Below are 27,282 nucleotides of genomic sequence, written 5' to 3' on the forward strand. Positions count from 1 at the left end.
ACGAATCCACACTCTTTCTGCAATCTCTCAGAAGGAATCATTGTTTTTTTTCATACACTCTGTTCAGTAAGTTTTGGGTCGACATAAGAGATTCTCTGTCTACAGATAAATAATGTTCCATCCTTTTCATGATATTCTATCTATCTATCTATCTATCTATCTATCTATCTATCTATCTATCTATCTATCTATCTATCTATCTATCTATCTATCTATCTATCTATCTGTCTGTCTGTCTGTCTGTCTGTCTGTCTGTCTGTCTGTCTGTCTGTCTGTCTGTCTGTCTGTCTATCTATCTATCTATCTTGCGCAGTACGTGTGCAGCGTCAATCCTCGTTAACGTGCTAGCCCGCGCTTGCGCAGTGCAGAGCCAGTAATTCGGCGCTGAAAAGGAAGGGGACTATCTCCTGGGTGACGCCGCTTCAGCTCAGCAGAGAAACCTTGTGAGGACATAACAGTGAGCGACTTACTTTGCTTTTCAGCATCGTGACGTCGCCAAAGTACTGGGACATGGCTGATAAAGAAGGTATATGTGATAAAAACTTGTCCGCGTGCACGTTTTCCTCATGTACCACTGTGTGCGCGCAGCTTAGCCATGTTTTTGAAGGCTAACAGCTAGCATGATACGCTAGCTGAGTGAAGTGTTGTCAGTGTTTCTGGCTTGTTGTGCTAATCTCGGTTTGACATTTGTAAAACAATCTTACATAAAGCTCCCAACATTTGACTTCTGTATACAACCAATACACCAAATATAACTTATATTAACTTCGTTAATAGTTTATTTATATATATATATATATATATATTTACAAATACATTCAGTAGTCTGTGTGTGGGCATTATTCTATTCTACAGTCATTTAGCAGACGCTTTTTATCAAGCGACGTACATTAGCAAATAATAAACTTTCTCACTCTAATAAACATAGAAAAATACTGAATAAATACTAAATACAAATTTTATATCTCTATTTTAATGTTCCGTTACAGAGTGTTGGTAAAGTAAGCTAGAAATAAACATGTAAGAAGCAGCAAATACACTGGCTCACATGCAAAAGTATTCACCCGCGTGTGTGTGTGTGTATATATATATATATATAAAATAAAGGAGCTAAAATCTCCACAGCAGAGACTCTTGGATCTGTCTATAGGACCATTATCACAAGGATATTCTTATGGAAGAATGGAAAGAAAAAACACTGCTGATAGAAAAGTTCACCAAACGACATGTGGTCAGAGAGGACTAAAACTGAAAGCCCAGACCTCTCCTCACCCACAGTGAAGCATGGTGGTGGCAGCATCATTTGAGTCTGGGATGGAGGCTGACTTTTAGAATCTCTGGCAGGGCTTAAAGATGACAGAACACCATCAGATCCCATTCATAACCTGAAGGACGTGGATCAGTAGGAAGAATAGGCAAACGTCCCAGTGATTAGTTGTGTCCAGATCAGAGAGACATTTTTTTAATTCCAGGCTATAAGGCAGCAAATTAGAAAATAAAACAAGGGGGTTGAAAAGTTTCACCAGCCTCTGCATGTGTAAAACCAGCATCACCAGACGGTTCATGTTAACTCTGAAACTGTTACTGTGTGGGAACGTAAAGACTGGCTTCATGTCTGTAACTTCAGTGTATGACGAAGCAGTGGAGGAAAGGGTCATCAATGAGGAGTACAAGATCTGGAAGAAGAACACTCCTTTTCTGTACGACCTGGTGATGACCCATGCTCTGGAGTGGCCCAGCCTCACTGTCCAGTGGCTTCCAGATGTCAACAGGTATTTCTCTTTCTCTCAACAATGTTGACAGGTCTCTGTTAGACCTCTTATTGTACAAAGTGGTCTGATAAGCATTTATTAGAGACTAGTGACTGTTATTTTGAGTTAACAAAAACTGAGATCCAAATACTGACAATTATTCATCTACAACAGCTGCACTGACCAGCTAGTACATGCACACCATGTTTGTGTAATATAAAGACATTTTTCTTTGGCACATTTTATTAAAGTTGAAATAGAAATGATTTATCTTTTGCATTAAAATTAAATTATGTTAATGAAACAGAGCATTATTTGTGACAGTTTTCTCTCACTTCCACAGCAAGTGTCTTAATCATAGTGTGGTGTAAGATGTGGAAGCCCGATGTTTAGTGTCAGACAGGTGAGGATCTGTTCACATGGTTGACAAATATGTGTCTAAATACAAACAGGGTTTTTAATCCACTCAGTGCAGCCAACGTGCAGCCTGGACTGACCTTAAATGTGGCTGAAATTAGTTGCAAGTGACAAGCCCACTTGTTTTGTATGACTTAGACCTGGGAGTGGATGTACAACCTCACAAAAGAATCTCATCAATCCATATTTTATTCCCAGTAGAAAATAGACAACATAGCAGACAATGACCATTTTACCATTTCATGGAAAATATGAGCAGAATCTTAAGGCAACAAAAATAATCTAAAAGAAATTGTGACAAGATCATGTTTATCATCAGAATCAGCTTTATTTGCTTAGATTGCAAACACACAGAATTTTTTGCCGGGGATTGTTGTCTCTCCATATAAAAGTAATAAAATAAAAATAGACTATTTATACCATTGTACTATTTACAGAGCTGTATACAAACATAAACTACATAGGCCTACAATAAAAGAGCAGCATAAAAGGATTAGAAACCTTGTCTTCTTTTAACAAAAGTTTGTAAATGCTTGCTGGAGAAGTTGCTAGGAAGTGAACCAGCTTCCTGAGCTGAGCCTAACGTTAACTTAAAAAGTCACTAATCCTGCTTTGTAGTACAAGTCCAGGCTGGTTCACCTTTAGGACTGTTGTCCCATTCTGGTCCGATGCAGGGTTTTATAAAGCTGGTGTGCGTACAAAAACTGGTGCACGCCAATTCTAGCCACGCCACACAAAATCTGGGAAAATCTGAAACCAGTGGTGCAGAATAAAATCAAAGAAATGATAATCAAACAGACCTTTTACATCACATGTTATATAGTAAAGTTATTTACAAAAATGAATAAAGAGGCATTTTTTGATATTGATACTTCTGGTGGTACATGTGCTCACACAAAAAATAAGGATTAAGAGAAACATGTATGAACCTCAATCAGTAAAATATGTTTTCTCATTGTGAAACAAAACTTACATGTTATTAAATAAATTCAGGCTAAATAATAAGGCGACAGTCTGCTGCCAACATGTGCCAGACAGATTAATAATAATTACTATTAAAATAACATGGTAGCCATGGAAACTTGCTCTCAGTCAGGCTACAGTCAGGGTGCTTCCCACCTGTAGCTATTTAGAAAATTGATGGTTGGATATAAAACGTCTTTCAGTGCGTAAAGATGCACAGTGGCTTATCTGGCTCTGCTGGACGACATGGTGCGAGACTCCAGAGTGAGCGGGTTTTCTGAGACCATCAAGACTTACTGAATAGCTCATGAACTGGTTCCAACTGCGGTGTGCTGTGCTGTCAAACCTCTGTGATGCTCTCAGACCCTCTCCAACCACAGCTGCAGTACCGCCCACCCAGCTGGAACACCCAGGAGCTAGAAAGAAATATTATTTAACACTAAATAAACTGCTACCAGTCTCAGACGTATCTGTACATGTTTATTTTATAAATTAAAACAAAGGAAAAAATGAGCTGCATCATCCTCTCTGGTGTGTCTGGCGTTGACAGCATCTCCACCTGCTGCCACTATTCTGCCTTTCTGACCTGGGTGATGCCCATGCCATCCCCACCAGATAAAACCTTTTCTAGTTTTTCAACATGGTCCATCAGGATCTCAGTCTCACATTCCGAAGAAATCCGTTTCTTCCCTCTTTTCCCACCTGAGCCATCATGGAAAGGATATGATGAATATTTGTTATAGGCGTTCACCTGACCTTTTATAGCCTCCATGTGGCCGGGACAAGGCGCTTCCTCACATGCACCTGCTTTAGAGTTGATTCTGATTTATAAACTGAAACCGGCATGGACTCGTGCACACTCTTTTATAAATCTGGAATTTATTGTGCGTATGCACAGTTTTATAAACGAGGCCCCTGGTCTTAAGTTGCTTGGGTTTTGCTTTCATGATGCTCTGGATTGTTTTTTTCCCTGTTTGCATGTTCTCCCTGTAGATAAATGGGTTCCCTTCAGGTACTCTGCTGTTCTTTTTTTGCCACAGAGTACAGATTAAACTCATGTCCATGTTGCCTGCAGGCCAGAGGGGAAGGACTACACTGTCCATAGGCTGGTTTTGGGGACCCATACATCAGATGAGCAGAACCACCTTGTCATCGCCAGTGTCCAGGTGCCAAACGACGATGCCCAGTTTGATGCCTCGCACTACGACAGCGAAAAAGGAGGTTAGTACAGGGGAAGTCATGCTGCAGTTTACTGCAGCTTCGCTTCAGAATGTACTGAAATAAATCTGTGATGTCTGGATGGGTCTGGACAGGTGTTCATGTTGTGTTAACAGGTCAGTATAACATCAGAAAAGTGTTTTTCCTCAAATGAAATGACCTTTTGGACTGTAATGAACGGATTTCTGCTGAGTAGACATTTTATAAAAGATTCAACCTGAACTAAACTACAGTCATCTGTGTTCAACCCTCATGCCCTCCTCTGGCTTTTTGTACATTTTTCTCAACTTTTCATTTATCACTTAGACTGTGTTATAGCTAGTTGCAAGAATTCTTCAACTCATCACCTCTTTGTATTTTTTCTGTTTCCAATCATCACTTTGATTCTACATATTGATTGTGGTTTAAAAACTGTTGCAATGTGCAAAATAACTGTTACTGAGAAAGTTGATGCTAGTTTTAAAATAGCTTCAGAGAAAGTAGAAGGTACAAGGATCAGTGTTTTATAATGGTTTTACCACAGAGAAATGACAGGTGTTTCAAGCAGAGGCCTGTAGTAAGAAAATGGCACCATATCACATTGAATAATAAAAATTTCACTATTTTTCTCTAAAATAAAACCCTGATATTAGAGGACGCATGTTTATATTGTGTTATGGTTGAGAGATTAAAAAGTGTGGTTTTAATGGGAGTCAACGGGGCTTTGTGGTCCCCTGGTCATTTCCAGCTTCTGTCCCCTGCTGACACTTTGCTGCTTCACTCTCCCCTCTGCTTGGATCTTTCTGCCAATATTCTTATTTTTCTACTCAAGAAATTTATGGGCAACCTGGATACTCATTAATCACTGGAACTATATTTTGTGGTAGATTTGATTGGATACTACTATATTTGAAGACTTTTACAATCTTCTCAGTGTCAAGTCAGCGTGGCTTACAAATAGCAGAAGCCTTATGTACAACTACTTAGGAGCTGAAGCTAACTAGCAGCAAGATGCCTCCCTTCTCTACAGATGACTGTTAAAAACTTCTACAGAAGATAACCATGCTAGAAACAAATTCAACGGCTCCAGGCGAACGTGGAAGTGATGGATTGCTTGGAAACGATACAACTTTGCCATTAATAAAAAACAGCAGACAAGATCTTGCTAACACACAGCTAATTATCCAACATGGCTGGACAGAAACAGGAGGATAGTGTAGAAGGTAATAACTCTTTCATTGATAGTCCTCCCTGGAATGCTCTTGGTGCAAAGCCGAAGAGTAAATCATCTCCCAGGGAAATGGGAGGACGAGTAACAGGCAGAGCCCAGTTTGCTGAGATTAGCGACCCAACCGGCTGTCCTGCTCTGCCATCCAGACCAAGCACCTCCTCAAGCCCTCTCCCTAGCAAGACAGTCTTGACCAGTTGTCAGAAGGAAAACGAACAAATCTCCTCCTCAACAAGCAGACATGCAACTACAGACAAAGTTTGCTCCACTGCTGCAGCACTCTGGATCTACATCTGATGGCTGGGATGAAATCTCCGTACACACCATGGTCAGACCACAGAATAACTCAAAAAGTTGACAGGCTAACTAATCCTACTGGATCAGTAACCCCAGAACTTATATCCAACTGGGCCTGGAATGAGTTTACTTCTTTCTTTACTGACAACATTCAGAAAATCTGGCAGTCAGTCAGTGCTTCCATGCCAGGGACAGGACATATGTCCCTGTGTCCACACAGAGACATGAAGACCATGACACACTTTCCTCCAGTCAGTCCTAAAATCCTGGATGAGATCATTGTCCATCTGAAAACCACCACTTGCTGTTTTGATGCCCTGCCAGCCGGGTTTTTAAGAATGTTTCAGGATGCATGGCCTTAGATATCTTCCAGATTGTAAACATGTCTCTGCTTTCAGGCGTCTTCCCTCAGACTCTAAAAACAGCCGTCATTAAGCCACTACTGAAAGAGAAATACCTAGACTTATCCCTCATGAGCAGCTACAGACTCTAGAAAAAGCTGTCTTTCAGCAGCTACACAACTTCCTGACACTAAATAACTGTTTCGATGTCTACCAGTCAGGTTTTTGGCCACACCACAGCACTGAGATGCTCTAGTTCAGGTCTTTAATGACATCTGCCTGAGCACAGATAGCGGGAACATTTCAGTCCTGGTACTGCTGGATCTCAGTGCCGCATTTGACACAGTCGACCATATCGTCTCACTAGACTGGCTGGAAAACTGGGTAGAACTTTCTGGCACTACAATTAACTGGTTTGAGTCTCATTTAAAAGACAGGGACTACTTTGTGTCTATAAGTATCTGTAAATCTGAGTGAACCAAAATAACCTGTGGAGTTCCCCAAGGCTCCATCCTGGGGCCACTGCTGTTCAGCATCTACATGCTGCCCCTCGCTCACATTATTAAAAAACAACTAAACATGTTACCACAGTTGTGCTGATGACACACACATCTACATAACCATCTGACCAGGGGACTACAGTCCGATCCGGACTCTGATCAACTGCATGGATCAAATTAAAGATTGGATGGGCCAGAACTTCCTTCAGTTAAATGAAGACTAAACTGAAATAATAGTTTTTGGATCCAAGAAAGAAAAATTAAAAGTCAGTTCTCAGCTTCAAACAGCAAAGTTCAAAACTAACAACCAAGCCAGAAATCTGGGAGTAGTCCTGGACTCAGACCTGGGAGTAGTCCTGGACTCAGACCTGGGAGTAGTCCTTGGACTCAGACCTGGATTTTAGCAGTTATATTAAGACAGTTGTGAAGTCGGCCTGTTACCACTTAAAGAACATCTAGAGGATTAAAGGACTGATGACTCAGCAGGATTTAGAAAAACTGGTCCATGCATTTATCTTTAGTAGACTGGACTACTGTAATGCTGTCCTCACAGTTCTGTCTAAAATGTCCATCAGGCAGCTGCAGTTGGTCCAGAAAGCTGCTGCTCCAGTCCTCACAAAGACCAGGAAAGTAGATCCTAGAACTCCAGTCCTCACTAAGAACATACAATTAGATCCTAGAACTCCAGTCCTCACTAAGACCAGGAAAGTAGATCCTACAACTCCAGTCCTCACTAAGACCAGGAAGGTAGATCTTGAACTCCAGTCCTCACTAAGACCAGGAAAGTAGATCCTAGAACTTCAGTCCTCACTAAGACCAGGAAAGTAGATCTTGAACTCCAGTCCTCACTAAGACCAGGAAGGTAGATCCTAGAACTCCAGTCCTCACTAAGACCAGGAAGGTAGATCCTAGAACTCCAGTCCTCACTAAGACCAGGAAAGTAGATCTTGAACTCCAGTCCTCATTAAGACCAGGAAAAGTAGATCCTAGAACTCCAGTCCTCACTAAGACCAGGAAAGCAGATTATAATGACTGGTTTAGGACCAGAATCCATTCAGGATCTTCTGCTTCATTATGAAGCAACCAGATCCCTCAGGTCATCAGGGCCAGGTCTACTTTCTGTTCCGAGTCAGAACTAAACGTGGAGCTGCAGCGTTCCACTTTTATGTTCCTCACATAAACAACTCCCAGAAAACTGCAGGTCTGCTGACTCAGCAGTTTTACATCAGGGTTAAAACTTTTCTATTTGCTGCCTTTTATCAGAACAACTGTTAATTCCCCACACTGGAACTTTATTTAGTGCTTTTTATCTGTTTTATTTGAGCTTTTTCCTTTCTGTTTTTATTTCATTTCTTTTAGTTTGTTTTGAATGCAGTTGCTCTTGCTTCCTGCTCCCCGCTGTGATGCTCTTAACGTTTTATGTAAAGCATTTAAATTGCCTTGTACATGAAATGTGCTGCACAAATAAACTTACCTTGCCTTGAAGAAAATTTTGTTACTAATGTTTAGTATATCTGAGACTGATCTTTACATAAAATCCACAACCAGCCAAAATGTATTTCATGATAAAAATATTTTGTGTTAGAAACTAGCCATTTAAAGAGTTAAAAATCATTTGAAGGGTTACATATTTGGTATTTTTGATTAGGACAAAAGATAATTGAAACACCTGAACAAAAGAAAAGTGGAAAAAATATTCTGTAATTTTTTTAAATCAGTTTTTGAGAGGGGACTTTTTTGTCCTCACATGACTGAAAAGGTAGTAAATTTGTCCTTGGTGGCCTTCTGACCTTGAATAAAATTGAAACAGAAAAATGTTCCTATGTGAGCAAACACAACAAAAGTTGAGTGAAAAATTACCTAAACGGACAAAAAAGTCCAGGACTGCCTACAAGGGTGAAGTCATTTATGGGAAAAATAAAAGGTTGTCGATGATTTTATAGAATTTTGTTTTTAGTTTTTTTGTGTGTATAATTTTGTACACAAATGTGTCCAGATGGTGGTAAATTTGACAAGGGTTCATGTGTTTATTCAGTCTTTCATAATCTTGTTTATTCATGTGAACTGTGTAACTAAAACTTTTCTTCTTTTTTCTTTCTCCAGCAGGTACGTTGATGCTGTATGTCGATGTTCTGCAGAGCTCACCTAGTTTCTCTGTAAAGGTAGTATCAGTATTTCAGCAAGGCTACTCGACAAGGAGAAGGTACTGAACACGTCTAAAACCCAGTCAGTCTACACTTATTGGCTCCAGTCGTCATATTTACAACTAAAACAGAATTATTCACCTGTAGTCTTTAAACTTGTAATGATGATGCGAGGTGTCCATTCAGTGTGATTGTCCTGGCTTCTCAGAGTTTGGTGGATTTGGTTCAGTTAGTGGAAAAATAGAGATTGAGATCAAGATCAATCACGAGGGGGAGGTGAACCGAGCGCGCTACATGCCCCAGAACCCCTGCATCATTGCTACCAAGACCCCCACCTCCGACGTGCTGGTTTTTGACTATACAAAGCACCCATCAAAGCCAGGTTGGACCACTCTTATAAGTTACATGTCTGTGAATTCTCTAAATCCAGGCATCAGGCTTGATGACTGTTTGTTTTTTAGATCCCAGTGGGGAGTGTAGCCCTGACCTGAGGCTGAAAGGCCATCAGAAAGAAGGTTATGGCCTTTCTTGGAATCCAAACCTCAGCGGTAACCTGCTCAGTGCCTCCGATGATCACGTAAGTCACAGGAACCAGATCCCATGTGTTGACTAACTAACATGACTAACTAACCAGTAGTTGAGAGGGAAGCATCTAAAACCTGCAGGACTGTGGGCCTGGAGAAATGGAGTCGCCATCGCTGATGTAGGAGGACATGCTGAGGTTTAAATGAGATGAATGTCAGGCTGTTTAGCTTTTAAATGCTGGCACTGAGCTTGATGGAAGAAATGTTCAGAGATGGCAGCCTGAAGACATCTGGCCAGCGTTTTGTCTGCGTTTGTGCACCTTTTTTTTTTTTTTTTTTGTAACGAAGTTTCTCTCCTGATACGCTTGAAATTCAACCGTTATATTTTCAGTAAGATACCAGACCAGTGAAAAAATGACTTCCACTTCCAAAAAACTGCTTATTACTGATTTAATATTTTTCTGCATAAATCTATTAAAGCCTTTATTAACTACCAAACATTCAAAGATTTTAACCCTTCAAATGCCAGCTTCATGTTTTTTATTTAAAACAAGGTTTAGGAGGCTGTGGGATTATTTTAAAATCTGTCATGGACACAAAAATATTGACTAGGACTGTGTGATATGGCCTAAAAATAAAATCTCCAAATTTCTCAAACCAAATCCAATTCCCGATTTTAATCTATTTTTTTCTCTTAAAAACATATTTAATTTATCAAAAGATTAAGTTAATAGCTATTGCATGAAAATGTATCACTGCATCTGTGACCACTTTCGTCCAGGGTCGGTTCTCATCGTACAGGATCCACCGTGGAAATAATTCCCTGATGGTGGTCGTCTCTGAAAGGGAATCTGTGGACTGAAGCAGCATTTTTGTGCTCCCCAAACAAAATTTGCTTACAGTGCACATATTTTTTGCAAAAATCACAATGTTAATTAAAGCTGCAAGCAGCGATGAAGGCCCTCGCACCTCTGGCTCCGCTCCGGCCTATTGCACCGCCCCCTCGGCCAGCAACCTCCCTCCCCAAGCAAGCTCGCTCTGGCTGGCAGCCGTACGCTCAGTCGTCCCCATGTTTCTGCCTCGTGTGGTCATTGTCTCTCTCTGACCATCATCTCATACATCAATGGGCCTAATAATGACATCAGAAGTGGTCATGACCTTGTTCTGACCAATAGTGTGAAACAAATCCAGACAAAATCATGCTTTTAAGATCTGCAGATATCAACATGGCCAGTAGGTGGAGCTATAGTGTTTGATCTTGTACTAACATGTTGAGGTTCGGACTTTAATGACAACTGCCAAGTATCACGTCATTGGGTCAACCGAGTCCAGAGTTATAGCCACTTCCTGTTTGATGGCGAGGGACAGAAACCTCACAGGCAGCCATTTTATTCATGATGGTGTAAGCAGTTTGTTATATTGTGAGTCATGTGTTCATCAAGGATAATATTGATGAGTTTGAGTAGGTGTGTAGGGTTTTCAATGGGAAAAAAGGGGTACTTCCTGTTTCCAGGGGGCGGGGCTATGGCGTTGAAAACATCAGGACATGAAGAGGCTTTTTGGTTTGTACTGGCATGTTATATAAATATGCCACATTTCATGAATGTCAGTCAAAGCAGTGGTTGGAGCTGATAGAATAAATAATTATAGGGGGCGCTATAGAGCCACATAACCAGCATATGTCTATTTAAATCAGTTCCAGGCCTGACCACTGTCCTTCCTGCCGAGTTTGGTGGAGATCGGGATTATTATGGGTCAGTTGCAAATACTTCCTGTTTCATGGCGATGAACGCCATTCGCCATGGTTTTGCTTGAGGAAGGAACTTGAGGATTGTTTTCGGTAGTATCACGAAAGAGTTTGACCTGATCTGAAGCACTTTTGAGTGTGTGGAGTTCATTCCTGAGGAGAGGGACCCCAGTATCTGAAAAAGACACTTCCTGTTGAAAGTGGGCGGGGCTTAGACCAAGACCAGAAGTAGTTCAATGTATCTGTTCAGGAACAGACCCTGAGTAATTACTGTGAGTGTGATGGTGATTGGATGAAAATTGAGGGATTTATACTGATTAATGATGTCATGGCGTTTTATCCAAGTTTGTCATGACGCCACCGTCTGGCCATGCAGCGTTGAGCAATGTCCAGGTGACAACATCTGGACATGTAGATGTGGTCAGCATGGAAATGACATCAAACGGGGCCATTTTGGTCAAGATAGGTTGTTTTATATGTAAGTTATGTCAGTTTCGTCTCTCATGGCGAGATATCAAAGTTTGAGGCCACGCCCCCGCCATGCCCTTTCTCCTTTGAGAAAGTTTTGGATAACTTTTGATCACACATGCCTCTGGAAGCTTCAGAGTGATTTAGAGGTAAATACGATAAAATCTGTAGGAGGAGTTCGTTCAAATGCAATGGCAAAAAACAGGCCAAAATGACCCTGAAAATGACACGTTTTCCAAAATGGCCGACTTCCTGTTGAAATTAGCCTATAGGTCTAATGGACAGTTTTGTGCATCCTGGCATAGAAAATCAATGTGTTTAATTTCATGCATGTCGGTCCACGTAGGGGGCGGGGCTGGTTGATCAAAATATTGTTGGGGGCGCTATAGAGCCACTATGTCACTATTCCAGCATATGTCAATTTGGCTCAGTTCCACGTCTGAATACGATGGGTCCTGCCGAGTTTGGTGGAGATCGATGGTACACCGGGTGAGTTACAAGTACTTCCTGTTTGGTGGCGTTGGACCAATATTCGCCATGGTTACGTTTGGCGAAGGAACTTGAGATTTTTGTTGTAGTATCGTGAAAGGGTTTGACCTGTTGTGAAGCACTTTCAAGTGTCTGAGGTTCATGCCTGAGGAGAAGGACCCCGACAACTGCAAAAAAGCACTTCCTGTTGAAAGTGGGCGGGGCTTAGGGCTAGACCGGAAGTTGTCATATGGGTCTGTTCGGGACCGGACCATGACTAAGCCCTGTGAGTTTGATGGTGATTGGGTGAAAAATGAGGGAGTTATACTGATTTATGATGTCATGGCGTCTTATCGAAGTTCGCCATGGCGCCACGGTCTCGCCTTGCAGCGTAGAGCAACAGTCTTCACCGGATATCATCCCCAACTTGTTTTCAGGTGTCTGATGCAGTTTGACCCCGGTTGTGTTCAAAACGTCAGAGAAGTGGGTCTTCGAGTAAAAAACATGACTTCCTGTCACCAGGGGGCGTGGCCTATTCATAATCCAATAATGACCATGTAGATGTCTTGAGGATGGGACTAGTATCATACGTGGCCATTTTGGTTCAGAAATGTTGTTTTATGTGGGAGTTATTTCAATATCGTGTTTCATGGCGAGACATCAAACTTTGAGGCCACGCCCCCTGTACGCCGTTACTCCTTTGAGAGAGTTTTGCATAACTTTTGATCACACATGCCTTCTGAACATCCTGAGCCATTTTGGTGTCAATACGATAATATCTCTAGGAGGAGTTCGTTCAAATGCGAGGTCAGTAAAACGCCAAAATGGCGACTTTGACCCAAAATGGCCGACTTCCTGTTTTTTTTAGAGCACTACTCCAAGAGGATTTTTTGTTCGCCCGAGCAGTTGGAACAAGTGCACTGATTTTCATGAAGATTGACGACATGCACTGGCGGGGCACTATAAATAGGTGGCGCTCTTGTTCAATTTTGCCCAAATAGTCCCGAGCACCCCAAAATATGAAATTTTTCACATTCGAATGGGGGGGTACGCAAAATTTGGTGAGTTTTGGGGTATGTTGAGACCCCCAAAAATGCAATTCATTTGACGGACGAATAATAATAAGAAGAAGAATTAAAGCCGCAAGCGGCATCCATCGGGTCCGAGCTGCCTGGACCCCGCCACCCGATGTCTCCCTGACAACAGGTGGTGTAATGCGTTAAGGACCCAACGTGTGTGAATACTGTCTAGTTTGGTGCCGTTCCCATTTATTCCTGTGGAGATATAAGCAATCCGTGTTTCATGGCGAGAAGGCTTTTTCGGTCTGTTGCCACGGTTACAGGCTTTTTCCTATTAGAAAGATTTGAATAGCGTTTGTTCCCCAACTTGTCAGGAAGGTTCCCACTAAGTGTGGAGTCAGTCGCACGAATCTCCTCAGACTAGTTCGTTCAAATGGCAGTGAAATCCAAGATGGCGGGCACGCCGTTGTCATGGCAACAGCTGTTCGATTGACTTCTTTGCTGCACTTGGGGTGTCACCAGTATGAATACTGTGAAGTTTGGTGCAGATCCCATGTATTTACATGGAGATATGAGCAAACCGTGTTTCATGGCGAGAAGGTCATTTTCCGTCGGTTGCCACGGTAACATGCTTTCTGCTATTAGAAAGATTTGAACAATTTTTGGTCCCCAACTTGTCAGGAAGCTTCCCACCAAGTTTGGAGTCAGTCGCACGAATCCCCTCAGACTAGTTCGTTCAAATACGATGTGTGTAAAGTGCAAAAAATGGCAAAAAAATGGCCGCACACGCCAAGATGGCGGGCGCCCCGTTGCCATGGAAACAGGTGTTCTATTGAATTTTTTGGTCGGCTCAGCATGTTACACGTGTGTGCCAAGTTTCGTCTTCCTATGTTGAAGTAGACGTTCGGGACCCCATTCATTTGGGGAATTTTTGTGTCCGTAGGTGGCGCTGTTGAGCCAATTTTGCATTGAAGTCAATGCGGACTTTAGAATATAAAATTTTTCACCGGGCTTGATGTGTGTGCCAAGTTTCACAACTTTTCATGGGTGTTTAGGGGGTCAAATTTGGCCTCGAAATGCTTAGAAGGAGGAGAAGAATAATAAACATAGCAGAAACAATAGGGCCTTGCCATACTTTGTATGGCTCGGACCCTAATTAAAGCTGCAAGCAGCGATGAAGGCCCTCGCACCTCTGGCGCCGCTCCGGCCTATTGCACCGCCCTACCAACCGGCAGCCTCCCTCCCCAAGCAAACTGGCTCTGGCCGGCAGCCGTACGCTTATTCGTCCCCATGTTTTCTGCCTTGGGTGGTCATTGTCTCCCTCTGACCATCATCTCATACATCAATGGGCCCAATAATGACATCAGATCTGTTCATGACCATGTTCTGACCAACAGTGTGAAATAAATATTAAGGAAAGCATGGTTTTAATATCTGCAGATATCAACATGGCCAGTAGGTGGCGCTATAGTGTTTGATAATGTACTAACATGTTGAGGTTAGGACTTAAATGACAACTGCCAAGTATCACGTCTTTGGGTCAACCGAGTCCAGAGTTATAGCCACTTCCTGTTTGATGGCGAGGGACAAAAACCTCACAGGCAGCCATTTTAATCATGATGGTGTAAGCAGTTTGTAATATTGTGAGTCATGTGTTCATCAAGGATGATATTGATGAGTTTGAGTGGGTGTGTAAGGTTTTCAGTGGGAAAAAATGTGGAACTTCCTGTTTCCAGGGGGCGGGGCTATGGCGTTGACAACATCAGGACATGTAGGTGTGGTCAGCATGGAAATGACATCATACATGGACATTTTGGTGAAGATAGGTTGTTTTATATGTCAGTTATATCAGTTTTGTCGTTCATGGCGAGATATCAAAGTTTGAGGCCACTCCCCTGCTATGCCCCTTCTCCTTTGAGAAAGTTTTGCATAACTTTTGATCACACATGCCTCTGGAAGCTTTACAGTGATTTTGAGGTAAATACGATAAAGTCTGTAGGAGGAGTTCGTTCAAATGCAATGGCAAGAAACAGGCAAACATGACCCTAAAAATGAGACTTTTTTCAAAATGGCCGACTTCCTGTTGAAATTAGCCTAGAGGTCTAATGGACAGTTTTGTACATCCTGGCATGGTAAATCAATGTTGTTAATTTCATGCATGTCGGTCCATGTAGTGGGCGGGGCTGGTTGATAGAAATATTTTAGGGGGCGCTATAGAGCCACTATGTCACTTTTCCAGCATATGTTAATTTGGCTCAGTTCCTCATCTGTCTACGATCCTTCCTGCTGAGTTTGGTGGAGATCGATGGTACAACGGGTGAGTTACAAGTACTTCCTGTTTGGTGGCGTCGGATCAGTATTCGACATGGTTACATTTGGCGAAGGGACTTGAGATTTTTATTGTGGGATCATGAAAGGGTTTGACCTGTTGTGAAGCACTTTCAAGTGTCTGGGGTTCATGCCTGAGGAGAAGGACCACGACAACTGCAAAAAAGCACCTCCTGTTGAAAGTGGGCGGGGCTTAGGGCTAGACCGGAAGTGGTCATATGGGTCTGCTCTGGACCGGACCATGAGTATTCCCTGTGAGTTTGAAGGTGATTGGGTGAAAATTGAGGGAGTTATAGTGAGTTATGATGTCATGGCGTCTAATCGTAGTTCGCCATGGCGCCACGGTCTCTCCTTGAAGGGTAGAGCAACAGTCTTCACCGGATATCATCCCCAACTTGTTTTCAGGTGTCTGACCGAGTTTGACCCCGGTTGTGTCCAAAAGGCTAGAGCAGTGGGTCTTCGAGTAAAAAACATGACTTCCTGTTGCCAGGGGGCGTGGCCTATTCATATTCCTATAATGACCACGTAGATGTGTTGAGGATGGGACTAGTATCCTACGTGACCATTTTGGTTCAGAAATGTTGTTTTATTCGGGAGTTCTAACAATTTCGTCTTTCATGGCGAGACATCAAACTTTGAGGCCACGCCCCCTGTACGCCGTTACTCCTTTGAGAAAGTTTTGCATAACTTTTGATCACACATGCCTTCTGAACATCCTGAGCCATTTTGGTGTCAATCTGATGATATCTCTAGGAGGAGTTCGTTCAAATGCGAGGTCAGTAAAATGGCAAAATGGCGACTTTGACCCAAAATGGCCGACTTCCTGTTTTATTTAGACCTATACTATAATTTCTTTTTTTGTTCCCCCCACCATGTGGAACATGTGTACAAAGTTTCATGAAGATTGATAACTTGCAATGGAGGGGCATCACAAATAGGTGGCGCTCTCGTTCAATTTTGCCTGAACAGTCCCGAGCACCCCAAATTATTAAATTTTTCGCATTCCAATGGGGGGGTAGGCAAAATTTGGTGAGTTTTGGAGCATGTTCAGGCCCCCAAAAATGCAATTCAATGTGCGAAATAAAAATAATTAAAGCTGCAAGCAGCGATGAAGGCCCTCGCACCTCTGGCGCCGCTTCGGCCTATTGCACCGCCCCGTCAGCTGGCAACCTCCCTCCCCAAGCAAGCTCGTTCTGGCTGGCAGCCGTACGCTCAGTCGTCCCCATGTTTCTGCCTCGTGTGGTCATTGTCTCTCTCTGACCATCATCTCATACATCAATGGGCCTAATAATGACATCAGAAGTGGTCATGACCTTGTTCTGACCAATAGTGTGAAACAAATCCAAACAAAATCATGCTTTTAAGATCTGCAGATATCAACATGGCCAGTAGGTGGAGCTATAGTGTTTGATCTTGTACTAACATGTTGAGGTTCGGACTTTAATGACAACTGCCAAGTATCACGTCATTGGGTCAACCGAGTCCAGAGTTATAGCCACTTCCTGTTTGATGGCGAGGGACAGAAACCTCACAGGCATCCATTTAATCCATGATGGTGTAAGCAGTTTGTTATATTGTGAGTCATGTGTTCATCAAGGATAATATTGATGAGTTTGAGTAGGTGTGTAGGGTTTTCAATGGGAAAAAAGGGGTACTTCCTGTTTCCAGGGGGCGGGGCGGGGCTATGGCGTTGAAAACATCAGGACATGAAGAGGCTTTTTGGTTTGTACTGGCATGTTATATAAATATGCCACATTTCATGAATGTCAGTCAAAGCAGTGGTTGGAGCTGATAGAATAAATAATTATAGGGGGCGCTATAGAGCCACATAACCAGCATATGTCTATTTAAATCAGTTCCAGGCCTGACCACTGTCCTTCCTGCCGAGTTTGGTGAAGATCGGGAGTACTATGGGTCAGTTGCAAATACTTCCTGTTTCATGGCGATGAACGCCATTCGCCATGGTTTTGCTTGAGGAAGGAACTTGAGGATTGTTTTCGGTAGTATCACGAAAGTGTTTGACCTGATCTGAAGCACTTTTGAGTGTGTGGAGTTCATTCCTGAGGAGAGGGACCCCAGTGTCTGAAAAAGACACTTCCTGTTAAAAGTGGGCGGGGCTTAGACCAAGACCAGAAGTAGTTCAATGTATCTGTTCAGGAACAGACCCTGAGTAATTACTGTGAGTGTGATGGTGATTGGATGAAAATAGAGGGATTTATACTGATTAATGATGTCATGGCGTTTTATCCAAGTTTGTCATGACGCCACCGTCTGGCCATGCAGCGTTGAGCAATGTCCAGGTGAAAACATCTGGACATGTAGATGTGGTCAGCATGGAAATGACATCAAACGTGGCCATTTTGGTCAAGATAGGTTGTTTTATATGTAAGTTATGTCAGTTTCGTCTCTCATGGCGAGATATCAAAGTTTGAGGCCACGCCCCCGCCATGCCCTTTCTCCTTTGAGAAAGTTTTGCATAACTTTTGATCACACATGCCTCTGGAAGCTTCAGAGTGATTTTGAGGTAAATACGATAAAGTCTGTAGGAGGAGTTCGTTCAAATGCAATGGCAAGAAACAGGCAAAAATGACCCTAAAAATGACACTTTTTTCAAAATGGCCGACTTCCTGTTGAAATTAGCCTAGTTGTGTAATGGACAATTTTGTACATCCTGGCATGATAAATCAATGTTGTTAATTTCATGCATGACGGTCCACGTAGGGGGCGGGCCTGGTTGATCAAAATATTGTAGGGGGCGCTATAGAGCCACTATGTCACCATTCCAGCATATGTCAATTTGGCTCAGTTCCACTTCTGAATACGATCCTTCCTACCGAGTTTGGTGGAGATCGATGGTACACCGGGTGAGTTACAAGTACTTCCTGTTTGGTGGCGTCGGACCAATATTCGCCATGGTTACGTTTGTCGAAGGAACTTGAGATTTTTGTTGTAGTATCATGAAAGGGTTTGACCTGTTGTGAAGCACTTTCAAGTGTCTGGGGTTCATGCCTGAGGAGAAGGACCACGACAACTGCAAAAAAGCACCTCCTGTTGAAAGTGGGCGGGGCTTAGGGCTAGACCGGAAGTGGTCATATGGGTCTGTTCGGAACCGGACCATGACTAAGCCCTGTGAGGTTGATGGTGATTGGGTGAAAAATGAGGGAGTTATACTGATTTATGATGTCATGGCGTCTAGTCGAAGTTCGCCATGGCGCCACGGTCTTGCTTTGCAGCGTAGAGCAACAGTCTTCACCGGATATCATCCCCAACTTGTTTTCAGGTGTCTGATGCAGTTTGACCCCGGTTGTGTTCAAAACGTCAGAGAGGTGGGTCTTCGAGTAAAAAACATGACTTCCTGTCGCCAGGGGGCGTGGCCTATTCATAATCCAATAATGACCACGTAGATGTCTTGAGGATGGGACTAGTATCAGACATGGCCATTTTGGTTCAGAAATGTTGTTTTATGTGGGAGTTATATCAATTTCGTCTTTCATGGCGAGACATCAAACTTTGAGGCCACGCCCCTTGTACGCCGTTACTCCTTTGAGAAAGTTTTGCATAACTTTTGATCACACATGCCTTCTGAACATCCTCAGCCATTTTGGTGTCAATCCAACAATGTCTCTAGGAGGAGTTCGTTCAAATGCGAAGTCAGTAAACTGCCAAAATGGCGACTTTGACCCAAAATGGCCGACTTCCTGTCTTTTTAAGAACACTACTCCAAGAGGATTTCTTGTTCGCCCGAGCATTTGGAACAAGTGTAGTGATTTTCATGAAGATTGACGACATGCAGTGGCGGGGCATCATAAATAGGTGGCGCTCTTGTTCAGTTTTGCCCGAACAGTCCCGAACACCCCACCATATGTAGATTTACGCATTCCTTTGGGGGGGTAGGCAAAATTTGGTGAGTTTTCGAGCATGGGCAGTACCCCAAAAATGCGTTTGAGTTTTGAGAAGAATAATAAGAATAAGAAGAAGAAAAAACGCTTGCATTACAATAGGCCTTCGCACCGCCTTCGGTGCTCGGGCCTAATAATAATAAGAATAAACGCTTGCATTACAATAGGCCTTCGCACCGCCTTCGGTGCTCGGGCCTAATAATAAACGCTTGCATTTCAATAGGCCTTCGCACCGCCTTCGGTGCTCGGGCCTAATAAGAATAAACGCTTGCATTACAATAGGCCTTCGCACCGCCTTCGGTGCTCGGGCCTAATTAAAGCTGCAAGCAGCGTTGGAGGCCCTCGCACCTCTGGCGCCGCTTCGCCTATTGCACCGCCCCATCGGCCAATAGCCTCCCTCCAGCAACACAGCTGCTCTTGCCCACAGCCATAAACCCATTCTTCCAGAGTTTATCTCCATCAAGAGGGGATTTTCATCATGAGAGGATCAACTTGAACCTCAGCCTGTCCAGTGATGACATCTGAAGCATTCATGACCTTGTTTCATACAAACTGTGTTGAATTCCCACAAACCGGAGCATGATTTTTTCAAGAGGAAAATTCCACGTGGCCACTAGGTGGCGCTATAGTCGTTGTCATGTCGAACTATGTTCAGGTTGGAACTCTAATGAGAACAGGAAAATATCAGCTCAACTGGTCAACTCACAGCAGTGCTAGAGCCATTTCCTGTTTCATGGCGAATGATATAACCATAGGGGGCGCTATAGAGCCAAATAACCAGCATATGTCTATTTGAATCAGTTCCAGGCCTGACCACTGTCCTCCCTGCCGAGTTTGGTGGAGATCAGGAGTACATTGGGTCAGTTACAAGTACTTCCTGTTTCATGGCGTTGGACGCCATTTCCCATGGTTTTGCTTGACAACGGAACTTGAGGTTTTTTTTCTGTAGTGTCATGAAAGGGTTTGACCTGATCTGAAGCACTGTAGAGTGTGTGAGTTTAATCCCTGATGAGCGGGACCCCGGTGTCGGAGAACGGCACTTCCTGTTTCCAGGGGGCGTGGCTTAGGCCAAGACCAGAAGTAGTTACATGTATCTGTTCAGGAGCAGACCCTGATTAATTACTGTAAGTGTCATATTGATTGGATGAAAATTGAAGGATTTATACAGATTAATGATGTCACGGAGCCTTATCCAACCTTGTCTTGGCGCCACGGTCTCGCCATGCAGCGTTGAGCAATGTCCAGATGACAACATCAGGACTTGTAGATGTGGTCGGCATGGAACTGAAGTGAAACATGTGCAGTTTGGTACAAAATGAGTGTTGTATTTCAGAAATAATGGATTCCGTGTTTGATGGCGAAACATCAAAACTTGATGAGGCGCCGCCGCTGAACGCCACCTCCTATTAGAAAATTTTCAATAACTTTTGACCACACATGCCTCTGGAGTGTTCTGACTGAGTTTGAGGTAAATACGATAAAATCTGTAGGAGGAGTTCGTTCAAATGCAAGGCAAAGAAACATGCAAAAATGACCCCAAAAATGACACTCTTTTCAAAATGGCCGACTTCCTGTTGAAGTTATCATATAGGTCCAAGAGACTTTTTTGTTCATCCTTCAAAGTTCTATCAATATACTGGATTTCAGCCATATCGGTCAATGTAGTGAGCAGATATGATTAATTAAATATTTGTAGGGGGCGCTATAGAGCCATATTGCACGTTTTCCAGCATATGTCAATGTGGCTGAGTTCCCAGCCTGACTGTGGTCCATCCTGCCAAGTTGGGTGGAGATCAGCAGTACAATGGGTCAGTCACAAGTACTTCCTGTTTGATGGAGTCTGACCACTATTCGCCATGGTTTCGTTAGGCGAAGGAACTTGAGATTTTTATTGTGGTATCATGAAAGGGTTTCACGTGTTATCAAGCACTTTCAAGTGTGTAAGTTTCATTCCTGAGAAGAAGGACCCCGGCGTCTGAAAAAAAGCACGTCCTGTTGAAAGTGGGCGGGGCTTAGGGCTAGACCGGAATTGTTGAAATGGATCTGTTCAGGTTCAGACACTGATTAATCCCTGAAAGTCTGATGAGGATCGGGTGAAAATTGAGGTATTTATACTGATTTATGATGTCATGGCGTCTTATCAAAGTTCGCCATGGCGCCACGGTCTCGCCCTGCAGCCTAGATCAACAGTTTTCACCGGATATCATCACCAACCTGTTTTCTGCTGTCTGACCTAGTTTGGACCTGGTTGTGTCCAAAACATCAGATAAGTGGGTCTCCAAGTAAAAACCATGATTTCCTGTCGCCAGGGGGCGTGGCCAATTCATAACCTAAAAATTGACATGTAGATGTGTTCAGGATCGGACTGGCATCATACATGGCCATTTTGGTTCAGATATATTGTTTTATGTGGAAGTTATATCACTTTCGTTCTTCACGGCGAGACATCAAATTTTGAGGCCCCGCCCCCTCCATGCCCTTTCTCCTATTAGAAAACTTTCAATAACTTTTGAAGACACATGCCTTCTGAACATCCTTAGCCATTTTGGTGGCGATATGATAAAATCTCTAGGAGGAGATAGATTTTGAAAATGTCAGTAAAACGCCAAAATGGCGACTTTGACCCAAAATGGCCGACATCCTGTTGGTTTTTGGCTGTTGCTCCAAGAGGATTTTTTTTTCGACTAAGCATTTAGAATGCGTGTAGTGAATTTTTATAAAGATTGATGACATGCAGTGGCGGGGCACCATAAATAGGTGGCGCTCTCGCTCAATTTTGCCCGAACAGTCCCGAGCACCCCAAAATATCAAATTTTTCACATTCCTTTGGGGGGGTACACAAAATTAGGCGCGTTTTCGTGCATGTTCAGGTCCCCAAAAATGCCTCCAATGTTTAAGAAGAAGAAGAAGAAGCAGAAGAATAAGGAAGAAACGGAGCAATTACAATAGGCCTTCGCACCGCCTTCGGTGCTCGGGCCTAATAAACGCTTGCATTACAATAGGCCTTCGCACCGCCTTCGGTGCTCGGGCCTAATTAAAACGTTGTTATAAAAGTTAACTTGAAATGAACTGATTAAATGGATTTATCACCCAGCCCTAATGTTGACTTTGATGCATTTTTAGTTTTTTGTATCGCATCAGATTTAAAATGTACAACCCAGTGGAACGATCAAAGTGTAGCTCCACCCCCTACTTTCTGCGTAACTCCACCCACTGTCAGTTTCTGAAAAATGCCTGAAACTGCAGGGTTGGGGTGGGAGGTGTGGGGTGATCGGGGGCGGAGAGTGGGCGTGTCAGGACACACAGGTAGAAATGATTGACAGACAGCAGGTCGACTCACTGGCAAGATGGAAAGTAAGATTCACAAAGCAGCTACGCCACAGAGCGTCTTTGAGGTGGAGAAGCACCAAGTATGGCTCAACATCACGAAAAACAAAACCTGGTTTTACCCTGTAGGGGGTGCTATGAGCCATTTTTTACCCACAAAATCCGGTTTTTAAAGACAAATGAAAATGCTACAAATGTTTTCAACAGAAACACAAGTAATACTGTGTTACAGCTCAAACTCATTTTAGGGTGCACTACCCCTTTAAGAAGAAAAATGTTGATTGAGGATTTATTTTGAACATGTGGGAATAGATAATAAACGCAACAAAAAGAAAATCAATACGTTCAAATAAGACAAGAGAAGCAACGTTTTAGTCCGAAGAGGAGCTTATTTCCTCCATCAGCCTAACTCTTATCTACAGCCTGCAATAAACCGAAATGTTCGCTTTTAAAACTGAACAGATTAATAGTTTTCCAGCTTTGATGGCATTAAATCTAAAGTTAAACTTCAGTCACAATCAAACAATTAAATGTTAAATAATTACTCGATTACAAATGTTTTTATTTGTTTTAATCTCTTGGATACGTCATGGTTTAGCCAACAAATGAACTTTGATGCATTCTTTGTTTTTGTGTAGCATGAAATTCAGGATTTACTGCCCCCTTAAGTCATTTGAGGACAAAAATGTCCCTTTCACTCCATTAAAACCACATTTTTAATCTCATCAGTATTGTGAAATATAATCACATCTAAAAACCAGCCATTTCCCTGTTCTGGGCCTGTGCATTAAAGACTCATTTCATTGGTTTTCTGCTGGTTTTATTGAGTTTAGTGGGTTTTACTGTCATACAGCCTTATAGTCGCTCTTTCAAGAAAAAAAAACAAACCTCCTTCACTTACTGTGCTTTGGTGAGGTCACCGTGGAGACAGTAACAACATCCCGGTCCAGCTGGGCTGTCAGGGAGATGAAGTGGATGAAGTCATGTGGCCTGCAGCTCCCAGAGATGCAGCAAAGCCAAACATTCAATCCTCAGAAGGATATTTTGCTAAATCTGTTAAGGACCAACATGGCAGATAAGTTGCTATGAGACAGTGGCCTGCGATTTAAAAAAGAGGAATCATTTTAAATATGTGTAGTAATGGGTGATAAATGGATGCAGTGCCTCTTTCCTCTCCAGACCATCTGTCTGTGGGACATCGGGGCGGGCCCAAAAGAAGGGAAGATAGTGGACGCCAAGACCATCTTTACGGGACATACGGCCGTGGTGGAGGACGTTTCCTGGCACCTGCTGCATGAATCCCTGTTTGGCTCAGTTGCTGACGACCAGAAACTGATGATGTAAGAGTCAAGTTACACCTGTTTGTTACCGAGTAAATGTCCCTGCTGGCTGTGACCCTCCCTCATCCTCCCCCAGATGGGACACTCGGTCCAACAACACATCTAAAGCCAGCCACTCGGTGGACGCTCACACTGCTGAGGTCAACTGTCTGAGCTTCAACCCGTACAGTGAGTTCATTCTGGCTACTGGCTCTGCTGACAAGGTGAAGAAAAGTAAAAAATCCCAGTTTAGGCTGATAATGTTACTGGTGTAACGATGAGCTGTGCTTTCAGACTGTTGCACTGTGGGATCTCAGGAATCTCAAACTGAAGCTCCACTCCTTCGAGTCCCACAAAGATGAAATTTTCCAGGTAAGAAACGTGAAAACAGTAAAAAATGGTTTCCGCTGGAGTTCTATGCAAAGACGATCCCTTCATGCTGTTGATCAGGTGCAGTGGTCCCCTCACAACGAGACAATCCTGGCCTCCAGTGGAACTGACCGACGACTCAACGTCTGGGATCTCAGGTGAAATGATTTACCGTCAGCTACGGCTTCATCCAGCACAGGATTGTTGTAGCGTAGAGACACAAAGTCCACCAACTGTCGTGTGCTGAAGGTTTTCTAATTTTTTCTTTTCCAGTAAAATCGGTGAGGAGCAGTCTGCAGAGGATGCCGAGGACGGTCCACCAGAGCTCCTGGTACGTGATGTTTCCACCAGGATCCCTTCAGGAGGAATGAAAGTTCATACGTTCATCCTCAGGTAGCTGACTGAGGCCCGTTCTGCTGTCCATTCACCTCCATGTCATTGTTCCCGTTTCAGTTCATCCACGGAGGCCACACAGCCAAGATCTCAGACTTTTCCTGGAACCCCAACGAACCCTGGATCATCTGCTCCGTCTCTGAGGACAACATCATGCAAGTTTGGCAAATGGTGAATACAGCTGTTGATCAGTAACTCTGACATCCACATTGTTGTGTGACGGTGTTTATCCATGCGTTTATGAAGACGCTCTGCACCATCAACCAGTGTTCCCAGTCACTAACAAGTATAAATGACCAGAAATAGAAACATCAGATGTTAACATCTTCGTCCCGAGGCCTTTTTTCTGCCTCCTGTCTGAAATGACACCCAAAATAAATAAAGTACAGCTGCAGCCAAAAGTCAGAATGACACAAATATTCATTTTCACAAAGTCTGCTGCTTCAGTTTTTATGATGGCAATATGCAGAAACTCCAGAATGTCAGGAGAGATCAGATAAAAGTCTCTTTTACATTTCCACTACATTTCAGCCACAGAGGGACCAGCTCACATCATTTCAGCGATTCACCCGTCAACACAGGTGTGTGTTGATGAGACCAGGCTGGGTGAGTTAGACAGGAGGGTGGCGCTTGAGGTTATTTTTCCTCCTCTGGTAACCATGGTTACCTGCAAGGAAACATATGCAGTCATCTTTGCACAAAAAGGGCTTAACAGGGAAGAATATCGCTGCTAGTCAGACTGCACCTCAGCCAACATCAAGATCAAGAACTTTACAGAGATGTGCCAGGGCGCCCAAGAAAGTCCAGCAAGCACCAGGACCGTCTCCTAAAGTTGATCCAGCTGCACCACCAGCTTGCTCAGGAATGGCAGCTTTTGGAGGAGGCCTGGTGTCTAGAAGAGCAGCAAAGAAACCACTTCTCTCCAGACATCAGGGACAGAATGATTTCTGCAAAAGGTACAGGGACTGCTGAGGACAGGGCTAAAGTCATCTTCTCTGATGAACCCCATTTCCAGTTGCTAGGGGCACCCAGAAAAAACTTGCTAGGAGAAGACGAGGCGAGCCCTACCATCAGTCCTGTGTCATGCCAACAGTAAAGCATCCTGAGACCATTCATGTGTGGGGCTGCTTCTCAGTCAGGGGAGTGGAACCAAGAACCATTTGGTGGATGAAGCATGATGAAGGATTTTTCCATAAGAGGGACAACTAACTGTCTCAGGGAACAAAACATACAAATTTTGGGTCCATGGCCAGGAAACTGCAGACTTTAATCCCAGCGAGAACTTGTGTTCAATCCTAAAGAGGTGTATGGACAAACGAAAACCTACGAATTCTGACTAACTCCAAGCATTGGTTGTGTAAGAAGCGGCTGCCATCGGTCAGGATTCGCCTGAAGTTGATTGACAGCCTGCAGAGTGAACTGCAGAGGTCTTAGAAAAGAAGCATCAACGCTGCAAATAGTGACTTGTTGCATTAACTTAATGTGATTATCAATAAAAGCCTTTGAGAATTATGAAATGCTTTTAATTATAATTCATTATACCACAGAAACATCTGACAAAGATCTTAAAAAAAAACAAAACACTGAAGCAGCAGAGTTGGTGAAAATAAATGTCCAAAGACATGTCCAAACGGAGTCCAAACCAAGATGGGCGTTACTGTCGGAGTAAACTCACCTGGGACAGTAGAACATGTTATCTCCTCCTAAAAGAAAAGCACGTTACTTTCAGAGCTGTTCATGGTTTTCTTACTGTCCCGTATAACTCTTGGGGTTTGAAGTGTTTGTTTTAGATGCCGATGCTTGATGCTGATTCTTTCTCCCGCCATGTTGCTATGCTACATGTTAGCATTGCTGCTTCCTGGTGTCTGCAGACATCTGCTGGACTGTAGGATCACATGCTGCCTCCTGGGTTCAGGTCGCTTTTCTCAGTACAATGAACATGTACCACTAATGTTTCCATATTCTGTGGTTCCTCCTTGTTTCAGGCAGAGAACATCTACAACGATGAGGAACCAGACAACACCCCCGCTTCAGAGCTGGAGGCTCAGGGATCATAACCCAGCTCTACACAACAGGTCCAGGCACAACCCCATCCCAATCCCCCAGACCCACCACAGCCTATCTCAAGTCCACCATTAAAAATTTGAAGAGTTTGAGGTTAGAGGTAGCCTGGTTGTCATCCTCACACCAACATTAACCTGTGAACAGGTGGTTGCTTCTGTGAAGGAGCAGGAAACTTTTTTGTGCATAAAAGTGATAAAATTCTTCAGACCAGTAAAGGATCAAAGGGCTCCTGTGAGGAAAATGATCTGATAGCCATGCTGGTCATGTTCTGCCTTCTTCATGCCTTATTTTTCCACCTGTGGCAGGTGTTGACATGTTGCTACTTTTGAGAACACATTCCCTGCTGAGTTTGCCTCACAAGGTACAGAAACACTTCAGTATTTGGTTTATTTAATGCCTGCATATGGACATGTCTGTTCTGTTAAATAATGTGAATTTGTGCCATTTTGTTTCCCCCCACCAAAAACTGCAATAAAGGTTTTCTAACTTTTCATTTGTGTAAAATGTTGGGAGATGCTG

At 43.2% G+C, this 27,282-nt stretch overlaps 1 protein-coding gene across 1 annotated transcript; it reads left to right on the top strand.

Moving 5' to 3' along the window:
• Positions 1 to 371: 371 nt before the first annotated feature.
• LOC121629960 (histone-binding protein RBBP7) lies at positions 372 to 27,254 on the top strand. Its single transcript, XM_041969970.1, has 12 exons — positions 372 to 526; positions 1,628 to 1,772; positions 4,207 to 4,352; positions 9,044 to 9,220; positions 9,300 to 9,415; positions 23,798 to 23,958; positions 24,035 to 24,161; positions 24,232 to 24,309; positions 24,388 to 24,464; positions 24,580 to 24,637; positions 24,760 to 24,870; positions 26,685 to 27,254. The coding sequence occupies exons 1-12, from the start codon at positions 511 to 513 to the stop codon at positions 26,754 to 26,756; spliced, it is 1,284 nt and encodes a 427-aa protein (XP_041825904.1). The 5' UTR covers positions 372 to 510; the 3' UTR covers positions 26,757 to 27,254.
• Positions 27,255 to 27,282: the final 28 nt, after the last annotated feature.

The sequence above is a fragment of the Melanotaenia boesemani genome, chromosome 1, assembly GCF_017639745.1.
Source record: "Melanotaenia boesemani isolate fMelBoe1 chromosome 1, fMelBoe1.pri, whole genome shotgun sequence".
In the NCBI taxonomy this organism is placed as follows: Eukaryota; Metazoa; Chordata; class Actinopteri; order Atheriniformes; family Melanotaeniidae; genus Melanotaenia; species Melanotaenia boesemani.